This window comes from Phyllostomus hastatus, unplaced genomic scaffold (genome assembly GCF_019186645.2).
Source record: "Phyllostomus hastatus isolate PE091 unplaced genomic scaffold, TTU_PhHast_1.1 phas_contig_80, whole genome shotgun sequence".
Lineage (NCBI taxonomy): Eukaryota > Metazoa > Chordata > Mammalia > Chiroptera > Phyllostomidae > Phyllostomus > Phyllostomus hastatus.
The window spans coordinates 18,664,185-18,676,328 of NW_025333960.1; the positions used below are offsets into that span (position 1 = coordinate 18,664,185).

General features: G+C 33.3%; 1 protein-coding gene and 1 non-coding gene across 2 annotated transcripts in view; one reads left to right on the forward strand and one right to left on the reverse strand.

The window, feature by feature from the left end:
- Positions 1-12,144, forward strand: part of MIB1 (MIB E3 ubiquitin protein ligase 1) — a 120,310-nt gene that overhangs the window by 30,839 nt on the left and 77,327 nt on the right. The window contains exons 4-7 of the mRNA XM_045850086.1: positions 1,192-1,296; positions 3,437-3,503; positions 4,821-5,025; positions 9,120-9,303. Of these exons, the coding sequence (XP_045706042.1) occupies positions 1,192-1,296; positions 3,437-3,503; positions 4,821-5,025; positions 9,120-9,303 (561 nt within the window). The remainder of the gene's footprint in view (positions 1-1,191; positions 1,297-3,436; positions 3,504-4,820; positions 5,026-9,119; positions 9,304-12,144) is intronic.
- Positions 9,345-9,407, reverse strand: LOC123826521. The gene has a single exon (XR_006787085.1). It is a non-coding gene; the product is annotated as a U7 small nuclear RNA (small nuclear RNA).

A 12,144-nucleotide genomic window follows, 5' to 3' on the forward strand; every position in this document is an offset into this window, starting at 1 on the left:
TTGTAGGGTTTTATAGTGGTTAGTTGTGAAAACCAGAAAGCACAGGAAGGCAGTGATGGACTCTAAATTCAGGGTGGCAGTTACCTCTGTTGGAAGGAGGATGATGGGATTGATGGGAGGCATACTGGACACTTGAAAAGTATTGACAGTATTCTTTTGCTTAAGCTGGTGTTAATTTAATTTTTTGTTCTTTAAAGTTTACATATATTTTTATAATATGTAATTTATTTCACAATTAAAAAGAGTAAGTGGACTTATTTACTAACAATTTGAAGTATTTCTCAAATGTTTGATTAAATCTTAAACATAATTTTGACTGTACAACGTCATAAAACATGTAGCTTACCAAACAGTATCTCTAATACAGGGCAAAAATGAAAGGGTTATTATATATCTTATTTGAAATAGTCTGTTTTTAAGGTCATTCCTAAAAAATTTATATTTATTCTGGCATTCTAACTATTAAAAATGGCTGATTATAAGTGTTAAGATGGAGAAAAATAATAAGTTGAACAAGTGCAACTTCCCAGTCTTAGCTGTAGACTGGTTTATTTAAGAATACCCAAGTTTAGTGCTCATTCTGTATCATTTTTGTGTAGTTGACTCTTGGCCCTTAAGCAATAGTAACCCCAGTAATTTCTTTTCTAATATCAAATAAGTTTACAAATCAGTCTGGTGCCATGTGGGGCCTTGAAATTGTATCTGGGTTTCCATGGTGTTTTAGCTTAGGTGGTCTGCTTTTGGGGGCAACTGAGGAAACTTCTGGGGGAACAAAATCACTCAAGTCTTCTTGAACATTGCCATTGAACCTTGTGATTGTCATATTTTAGCTGACCAGAGAGCAGGTTAATCTTGAATCATTCTGGGTATTTGGTCAAACATTTTGTATTATATATTAAATAATGAGTTTAAAAGAAAATACTCTTCTTGAAAGGAGCCCTTTAAGAGTAAAAATTTAAAATTTTGTATTGAGTTACATATTTTCTGAAAATTATTATTGTAATCATTAAGCCTTCCAATTTAAAATAATTCAATTATTTATTAGAAGTGACATTTATTTGGCAAATAAGCATTTTTCTTATCTTTTTACATAAGATAACTTAAACGATTTTTAAGATTTAAATTTGACTTAAAGAACTAACCTCTTCTCTCCCTTTTTAAAAAATTTCTCTTCTCAAAAAATTCCCTTAGGTAACAGAAATCCAAGACTGGAGTGCATCAAGCCCACATAGCGCAGCATATGTTCTCTGGGATAATGGTGCTAAGAACCTTTACAGAGTTGGTTTTGAGGGCATGGTAAGTAGTAAGAACCACAAAAGAAAACATTGGATAGATGAAAGAAAGGAAGTAATTGTGTTCTATTTTTTTCCCCTTGTCATCTCTTTTTGTCAAAATACAGCCATCTGAATCATCATGAATATGTAATAGGAGAGGAATCTGTAAATTGAAAATTTAATAAACTTTACATTTTTACTATATTTGTTTGAACTGTTTAATAGTCAATCTAAGAATCTAAGATATAGAACCATCTGTAAGGCTGCTCCTTGGCGTGGTCATGGAAAATAGTATTATTATAAGGTTTTTATTGTATATTTGTATTGTAGGCTTTGGTGGCTGATGAAAGTGTAAATTACAGTAGGTATTAAAATTATTTTTTTGAAAAATTATTTTGTTTTTGAAGGTTACTCTAAAGTTTATTTTAATAATAAAGTGTAATAGTAATTGTATAATTAATATATGTACTTAAGTACTCATTTCATGTTTCTAAAATATAGAACAACTGCCCCTTCTGTTTTCTTTTTTTAAATTACAGTTTTATTTACCATATTTCTGATGCTTTACAGTCCCCATGACTATGTTGCAACTACTGATCTGTACTTCTCAATCCTTTCACCTTTTTGACCCAGTCCCTCAAGTTTAAATTATTTTTAAGGAGATTTTTTTTCACTGTATTTTGAAAGTGTAGTGTTGATAATTGAAAATGATTGAATTAGAAACACTTTGAATTAGTAAAGTGCTTAGGAGAATAATGGTGGTGTATTCAGTGGATTGCCCTATATTTCTGCATTCATGAGTCATTGTTCAAATATTGATCTCAGCTATTTAATTTATAGAGTATAAATATTATATTAATGCCAACATATGTCTTTTTTTATTCCTTCCATCTTGAATATATTCCTCATTCAAAGTATTCTTTAAATTTCATTTTTTTCCCAACTGTTTTATGCCCCTCATTAGGAGAGGAAAATATTCCATTATTCCTTTGATTTATTTTATTTATGTATAAAGGCCAGCCACATGACTCTAAATGCATACTTTTACTTGCCAGTATTTATAACTGGATATAGCATTGAAGATCAGTTTTTCATTATCCTCATGCCTGTCCATTTTTAAATCGTGCATTTTTGTAGGATTCCTACTTATTATTAACTTGCTTCAAATGAAGCTTTATGTGCTATATGTATTCAGGTACTTAATAAGTTTTAGGTATGTATATATACTCATAATCTTTTAAGGCTGAGTAGTACTCCTTTGCATGGTTGTGTAATTATATATTGAGATTTCTGTTGATAGTTGTCTTTTTTTTTCTTGCAAGCATTGTTTCAGCAAGTATTCTTGTACATGTGTCTGCATGTGCATTTCCTTAGGATATATTACTAGAAGTAAATTTGCTGGGTTTGAGTATGACACTAAAACAATTTGACCCCTGTGTGTTTTTGGCTAGGATTTACCTAATGTGATGCTCTAAAGACAGAGGAGCTATAAAAGAGTTGGGTTGTCTTCCCCTCTTTCTTTCATGTGTGTTTGTGTGTGTAAAGGAGCTCCTTTCCTTAATAAATATATACTAATCACCTATTTTTAACGGGTATTATTAGGAACTTTTAATGAAATCTACTTCTAAATTTTCACAGTAGCCTCAAAGGTTGCTCTTCTAAGTTCACATTTTCTCTACTTTTTCATGGTATGACCACTGCCTTCCCATTCAGATACTTAAATAATAATTTGTTTTCTTGTACAAGCAAAGTTAACTAAATGATGGTGAAGTAAGGACTAAAGTTGATGTCAATAGGAACATTAACTGGACAAGGAATCAAAGGACTTTGGTTCTATATCAAGAAATTATAGAATGATCAAATGAGTTGAGTTCTTTTTTTTTGGTAAAAGTATCTTTAAAATGGAAGGTGTTATGAACATTTTAAATACTAGGTATTTGTTATAGTTCCTTTTTTTAGCATGTGTTTCTGAAAATGTTATAAAGATCAGGTTTATCGTTTTTGAGGGGTGCTGTTTAAAGCCATGTTCAATGTGACTGTTAATCCAGACCTACTCTAGACTTCTTTTGAGGGTATGTTCTGATGGAACACTTTTGCCTGTTTTAGGTATTAAGCTATACTTGACATTTGCAAGAGTGATTTTTGTTTTTTTTCCTTCTTAGTCTGATCTGAAGTGTGTTCAGGACGCCAAAGGAGGTTCTTTCTACAGAGATCACTGCCCTGTGCTGGGTGAGTTAGCAGACTTGAGAAAATAACTGAACAATGGGTCAGAGTTCGAGGAATCAGAACATATTTAAATTGGACTTTTAAAAAATTAGTTACCATTAAAGCTATTTGAAGAGTTACTTTTTTAGTTTTATTTTGCTTTTAAAGAATTTGTTCTTTTTAAATGATTTGCGTAGACACCAAGTTTTCATAGCTTTTGATTTGACATGCCATTTATGTCATAATATATTTGAAACTTGTCTGTTGACCGTAAACTTATGTGATTGAAAAATTTTGTGTTAGATGTTACATCTCTTAAACTATTGAGAAGAGGATCTGACAGTTTAAGCTTATGATACCCTTAGAATTTCTGTAAAAATGCCTTCTGAATACAAGAACAGCCCCAAGATTAAGGTAATATAATGAATAAAATTTCACATACCGTTAAAAAAGAACAAGAAAACCAAAACTACCTTCATTTTATAGATTCTTTATTGTTGCCATTATTAACATTTACCACATTCTTCTGATTAACCTGTTAGTCTCCGAATGCTTTTCTTTCTCATATGAACTGTGTTCTTTTTTCTGAATCATTGAATTTGCCTATTTGCTAAAAAGCACTCTTTTCAGTCAAAAAGTGCTCTTTTCTTGCATATGATAGGTTATTTTATTAAAAGAGAATGCAGAAGAAATACTACGTTTTTGCTGAGAGCATCCATTTCTCTTAGTATCAGAAACTTTCTTGTTGTGTCTTGCCTTCACAAGAAAAACATAGAATCAACATACACATTTGGATTCCTTGTTGTAGTGTTTCATGATCATGAATCCTTTTTCCCAGAATGACTTTTGAAAATAATGTAGGGAATGGGCTTTGAAATCTTTCAAAATGCTCTTAAGGCAAATATCACAAAAACGATTGGTAAAATATAGTACAAAGCACTTCAGAGAAAAAAAGTAGTTCCAGGGCTCTTTTTCCTAAGCTTTAGTTAGTTATCATGGCTTTGATGCAGTGATAGTCAGCAGTCGTCCAGGCAGAAAAGTGAGTATTTTCAACATCAGAACTTCGTGTTCTGATACATGGTTGCATAGTCTTTTATAGATTTTACTCCCATTCGGTCATCATAAATCCTCACATTATTTTAGTCTTTGAGCCTGGTGTTTGTTTTTCATTTTTTAAAGCTCTTTAGTTCTAGAATTTGACACATTATATTCTCAAAACATTTTAGATTAGATGTTAACTGAAACTAAAAATCTAGAGCTTATTCTTGTTTAAAAATAATGTAGTTGCGTATTGTTGCTGTGACTTTCCTTTTCCATTGTCAACTCCCTCTGCAATTACAGGTGAGCAGAATGGCAACAGGAATCCTGGTGGGTTGCAGATTGGTGACCTGGTAAATATAGATCTTGACCTAGAAATTGTACAGTCTTTGCAGCACGGTCATGGAGGATGGACTGATGGCATGTTTGAGACTTTAACTACAACTGGAACTGTTTGTGGCATTGATGAAGATCATGATATTGTAGTACAGTATCCAAGTGGCAATAGGTTGGTGGTATTTCTTAATTTTCAGTAATGACAAATAAAACTAGAGAAAAGAGCCTTAAAGAAAGCAAATTATGTTATACAACCAAAAAACTGTTAAAGATAGCTCTCAGTAGGTAAAAATTCAGAATGTGTTGGTAAGGTAGCAAGGAACAAATGGCAAGAAGTATGTGTGTGTGTGTGTATTTATATGAATATCTTTATGTTCTATGACAATGTTCTATGACTTCCCTTCAGAGAGCAGAATATATCATATCATCAGGTCCAAGTTTAGCTAAAAATTCTGTGTTCATATTTGACTGTATCAGTCTATCCTTAATGAGGAGGATAAAATTAAAACTCTTCTGGCCCATGTCGCCAGGGTTGTTCTGGTAACACAGTTCTTCCTGCCATAGACACATACACACTAATCCTTATCAGCAACATAGAATTGTGTGCATTTCCATACTTCTGTTCCTTTGCACATACCATTCCGTTCATGTGCAGTACCCTTTCGTCCTTTATCCCCTCTCTTCCTGGGCTAACTCATCTGCATCCTCTAAATATTGAGCTCATATAGTTTGGGAACCTCTCTCTTGTTCTGCTCTCCTGCTGTGTGCACACATTATTCATGTATTATAATTTTCATTGATTTGATTTCTAGGTTGTGAGTGTTTTGGAGACTGGGCCTGTGCTATTTATTTATTTATTTTTAGAGAGGGAGAGAGGCAGAGAGACATTGATGTGAGAGTGAAACATTGATTGGTTGCCTCTCATACAAGCCCCAACTGGGACTGAACCCACAACCCCGGCACATGCCCTGACCAAGAATTGAACTGGTAACCTTCCGCTTTGCGGGACGTTGCCCAACTAACTGAGCCACACTGGTCTGGTTCCTGTGTCATTATCTATTTGTTCTTAAGGATCAAAAATATGTCTAATGTACTTGTATGTTTATGCTATTTTAAAGAAAAAGCAGTAGTTAAATTGGATAATAATCCAGCTTTATTACTGACATGTACATAAACTATTTCTTTTATTCCTTTGAAATTTTTTTTCAATTACAGTTCACATTCCATATTATTTTGTATTAGTTGTAGATATACAGCATAATGGTTAGACAATCATATACTTTCCAAAGTGTTCCCGCTGATATTTCCAGTACCCATCTGGCATCTTACATAGTGATTACAATATTATTGACTATATTTCCTATGCTGCACTTTACATCCCTGTGACTTTTGTAACTATCAATCTGTACTTCTTAATCCCTTCACCGTTTTCATCCAGTTAATTCTGAGGTTCTTTAGGGGAAGAGGTCATATAGAAAATAAGAAAAATTATCATTTAGTTGTTTACCAAAATACAGAATTAGCTCTGTGTTTAAATCTTATATACATGATTGTGTCAAGAGATACAGAAAAAGCATTTGACAAAATCTAACACCCTTTTATGATAAAAACTCTAATAACTAGGAACAGAAGGGAACTTCTTTAGCCTGATAGAGGGCATCTGTGAAAACCTCACAGGTAACATCATACTCAATGGTGAAAGATTAAATAAATGCTTTTCCCTTGAGATCAGGAACAAAACAAGATTGTCTCTTTTCCCCGCTTCTACTCAGAACTGTCCCAGAGAGTTCAGCTGGGACAGTTAGGCAGGAAAAAGAAATAAAGGAAGATGAGAAAGGAAGAAGTGAAACCATCTCTGTTTACAGATGATATAATCTTGTTCATAGAAAAACCTAAGGAATCCACAAACTATTAGAACTAATAAACGAGTTTAGCAAAGTTGTAGGATATAAGATTAATAGAAAAAAATAATTTGTGTTTCTGTACATTAGCAATGAAGAGTCTGAAAATGAAATTAAGAGAACAATTCCATTTATAATAGTATCACAAAAAAATAAAATACTTAATAAATTTAGCCTGAAAAAATAAAAGACTTATACACTGAAAACTACGAAACTTTGTTGAAGGACTCAAAGAAGACCTAAATAAATGGAAAGACATCTTATGTTTATAGATTGGAAGTTAATATTGTTTAGATAGTATATCAGTTTCCTAGGGTTGCCATAACAAATTTTACAAACTAGGTGGCTGAAAACAACAGAAACTTATTTTTTCACAATTCTGGAGATGAGAAGTCCAAAGTCAAGGTGTTGGCAAGATTGGGCTCTTTTCAGGGACTCTGAGGGAGAATCTGTTCCATGCCTTTTTCCTACCTTCTGGTGGTTGCTAGCAGTCTTGGTATTCATTGGCTTTTGTAGAATCATTGCTTATTTCTCTGCCTCTGTCTTCACTGACCTTCTTCCCTGTGAGTTGATGTGTCACAGTGTCTTCACATGACCTTTTATCCCCGAGTACAAATTTTATTTTCGTATGGATTCAAAGTAGGGAAATCATTTGATACTGAGAGCCACATAAATAATCCTTCAGTCCACTATTTTATTTTTGTTAAGCCAACACTTGTAGCTTAAGCATCCATGAGGAAAGAGCCTTGAGAAGACATAGAAGGAAATTAATTAAGCCCTAGAAATTCTAAAGTTTTTTACATAGAAAATAATCAAAAGTTGTTTTTATATGACTTCTTATAAGGACAGCAATCATTGGATGTAGGAATCCCCCTAATTTAATATGACCTCATTTGAACTTGATTATATCTGTAATATCCTACTTCTAAATATGGCCACTTTCAGAAGACATCAGGGATTATTAGGATGTAGACATATCTTTTGGGGTGGGACATAGTTCAACGTATAATGGATGGCAGTATTCCCCAAATTAATAAGCAGAGTCAGTGCAATCCCTGTCAAAATCCTAGTGACCTTTTTACACAAATTGACAGGCTGATTCTAAATTTCATGTGGAAATTCATGGGTTCCAGAATAGCCAAAACAATTTGAAAGAAGAGAATAAAATTTGGAGGACTCACACTTTTTGATTCCAAAATTCACCACAAAACTATAGTACTCAAACAGTGTATTACTGACATAAAGATAGATATGCAGATTGATGGACTAGAATTGAGACTTCAGAAATAAGCCCTTGCATTTAAGGTCAGTTGATTTTTGATAAGGGTCCAACACAGTTCAGTGAGGAAAAAATAGTCTATTCAACAAATGATGCTGACAGTATATACAAATAACAAGTCATTATATTGTACACTTGAGGCTGATATGTTTAATGTCAATTATACATCAATTTAAAAAAATATAAATAAAGCGACAATTAAGAGTAAACCGTGCTGAGTTAACCAGGTATCAGCGTAAAAAAGAATGAAATTGGACCCCTGCTGCAAGCCATGTAGAAATATGAGTCGCAGATCTAAATGTAAGAGCCAAAACTATAGCACTCTTAGAACCTAACCAGGATCTCTATTTTAAGAATTGACTCAAGATTCAGGAACACAGTGCAGGAGGCTGGCCCCTTATTTTGTAGATTTTCCTTCAAATGCAGAGTGAGTGAGAGGCTGCTGTCAGGAATGGCTGCTAACTTGGGCCCAGTTAACCCTGAGGAGTCCTTGTTGGCAGATATATTGATTGTCAAGGTTCACGTACTTTACATGTTTCTGAATGTTTCAATTTTTAATAGTGTGTATCATTTTTTATTTTTACTTTTTTAATCCTCATCTGAGGATATGTTTATTGATTTTAGAGAGAGAGAAAGGTGGGGGGGAGAGAGGGAGAGAAAGACACACACACATCGATGTGAGAGAGAAGCATCTATTGGTTGCTTCCTACATGTGTCCTGACAGGGGATCAAACACAACCTAGGTGTGTGCCTGACCAGGAATCGAACGCGCAACGTTTTGGTGTATGGGATGATGCTCTAACCAACTGAGACACTTGGCTAGGGCTATAACAATTTTTTAACAAGCAGAGGATAATAACTCTACACAGAAGTATGTCATATTAGTGTGGTGAGACTATGATGATTCTTTTTCTAAATTTGTATTTTAAAATTATAAAAGGAAATATAATCAATTCAGGATGTAATTGAAAATGATTGCTTTACTTTTTTGATGTGTTATAAAGCTTTTTTTTCTTGCAGTGCCTAACAAAATATGTTATGTTAAAATTAAACTTACCCATTTTGAGTTGTGGTTCTGATCCTTAGGTGGACTTTCAATCCTGCTGTTCTCACTAAAGCAAACATTGTCCGAAGTGGAGATACTGCTCAGGGTGCAGAAGGAGGTACCTCACAGTTTCAAGTGGGTGATCTCGTACAAGTTTGTTATGATCTGGAAAGAATTAAACTTCTGCAAAGAGGACATGGAGAATGGGCTGAAGCTATGCTCCCGGTAAGTATCTATAAAATAGTTATGTAGGGTTTTGGTTTTTGGTGGATCTTCTGGTAAAGATAGGAGGACCTACTAGACAAATTCAAAAAGAGCTGTAAGAACTAGTTTTTTAAAGTACTTTAATTTTAGAAACTAAATTAACATAATCATTGTGCTCTTCATTGGTGGCCAGGCATACTTATGCCTTTTATTTTCTAATTTCATTAAATAAGCCAGGGAAGGTCCAAAAGAGGCAACAGTTGATATTTTTTGATAGAGCTATTAGTAGAGCATGTAATGTAAGGGTAAGGCATTAATTGGGACTAAATACTATTACTGAAAATCAAAATATTAGTGAAGAAAGAGGGTAAAAGGAAGAACACTAGAATGACAAATTTCAATATTGTACATAGTAGGTAACCAATAGATAATATATTTATATTTTTTAAAGGAGAAAATATGGGTATTTATATAAGGGTATTTATTGTGTAAATTATCTATTTGGAAAATATATTGTAATTAAATATAAAGCTTTACTATAAACTTTATATTTAAAAGAGAAAAACAGATTAACCATAAAGTTAAAAAAAATAAGTGTTTGTATATAAAAAAGGGAATATGATACAGGGAACAGAGATAGAAGGGAGACATATTTGAATATGTCTTGTTTTATAGATTTGATTTGAAACCATGTATTTTATATAATTTTAAAACAATTAAAAATGAAACTCCTAAAAGTATAAAAATGAAACAACCCCAAATGCATTTCCTGTTGACATAACCATACAGAAAGGAAGTTTCAACTGATTTTTAAACACAGTAATTTGTCTTTATATCCTTATAGGAGAAATATAGCCTATAGAACTACATAGAAAAAGAAATATTTAACAATTTTTAGAGATCTAATTGTGATAGTGTTGCTGTGATTTTGAGATTGTTTAACATGACAAAAAATGAGTAGTTACAGATGATTCTAATTCTTTTATCCCCACTGATCTTAACCAGAATAGTCAGAGTTGAAAAAGGAGATACAGATGTAATATATGAGAGATTATGTAAAAACCCTATACTTGCATTTATTCTTATCTTTTAAAGATTTATTTATTTATTTTTTAGAGAGAGGGGCTGGGAGGGAGATAGAGAAGGAGAGAAACATTGAACTGTGCCTCTTGTATACACCCCGACTCGACTGGACTGGGGACTGAACCCACAACCCAGGCATGTACCCTGACTGGGGATCAAACTGGTAGCCTTTTTGCTTTGCAGGACAGTGCCCAACCAACTGAGCCACACTGGTTAGGGCTGTTGTATCTTTTAAAACAAAGTAAAACATCCCCTCTCCACCCCCCGTCACTCCCCCACCCTCTGCCATCTTAGCTTTGTATATGACATGGCCTAGAAATAGTGACCACTAACATTATTGCCCAGATTATGGTCCTGGAATATCTTTTCCTTCTGTAAAGAACTAGGGATATTTGGAGAAATGGCTAATTCTAGCTCTTTGATAGAAAGTGAACAAGATAAGCCTGATACCAGATAGCAAGGAAATTACCAGAAATTTCTAGGTCATGTTTAAAGTAATCTGGCAGCCAACTTGAAGGATGTCTTACAGAGACAGATGAAACTATTTAACTATATCAATTGGAAAAATTCATATTGTAAGAAACTATAGGACAAATTACCCTGTTTCTTTAACAAATAATTTCCACAGGGGGGAAGAATTGTATACATTTTATTTGGGGCTTGATTGAAACAAACTAAAAATAATTATTTATGAAGCAATTGGGAATTTGAACATTGACTGGTATTTAATGTATTATTGATAATTTTGAGTGGGTTGATAATGGTATTGGGTTATGTATTTAAAAAGAGTGTACATAATGAAATAATATAGGAGGGGAGAATGAGCTGATAATTGTTAAATCTAGTTGATGAGTATATAAAGATTCAATATATTATTGTCTACTTTTCTGTGTTTGAGATTTTCCATAATGATCAATTAAGGAGGAAAAAAAAGAATGCAGCTTCATAGAGTTTGAGATGGTGGTGGAAAATTCCTAATGAGAAGTGGAAATGTATAATGAGAAGTTAAAATTGGTGTGTACTGGGGGGCGAACTTGAAAGCATGGCTAGAGGAGTAGCGTATATTTTTAAGTCTTTTGAAATAAGATAATAGTTGTCAGGGGGATTAAAGATTTAAGAAAGAAGAGTAAAAGAGCAAAAGAATACATTTTGGGAGAATGAACAGATTTAGAGATCTGAAGAAGGAAAAGGAGCCCATGAATGTAGAAAGGGGAGAAACAGACAGAAAGATTAGACTGTCATCCAGAAATTAAGGGAACAATTTCAAGAAGTCAGGGTCAGATGCTATAGAGAAGTCAAAAAAGAAAAGTCAAGGGCAGTGTCTTTTCTGTGTTAGGAAGTGGTCAGATAATATTACTATTCTTCAAATTTCTGGTATTTTTATTTGCTGTTCTATTGTGTTTAAGAGGATGAGTTTTGAAACTGAGTTTGAAATGGGGCAAATACTAGCACTTAACTTTCAGGATTATGGTATTAGGTGGGTCAATACAAAATTCTTAGAACCATTGTGCTGCAAATGGCATACCATTATGCCAGAAGAATTTTTAAAATGTTCAATTCCTGACTATTTAGTCAGAGGCGCTGACCATTTTTCCCTTAGATTGTCAAGTAAAAATAATGACAACAGCCAACCCCACAGTAACTGTTCAGTGTGAATGCCTTGTCTTGAATCATAAATATAATAGATCATATAATAGAGTTGCATCTTAATAGTCATGTTGCACAATAAGGTTGCATCTGATTGGTTAGTTGTTGGTACCAGAAATTCTTATTTACAAG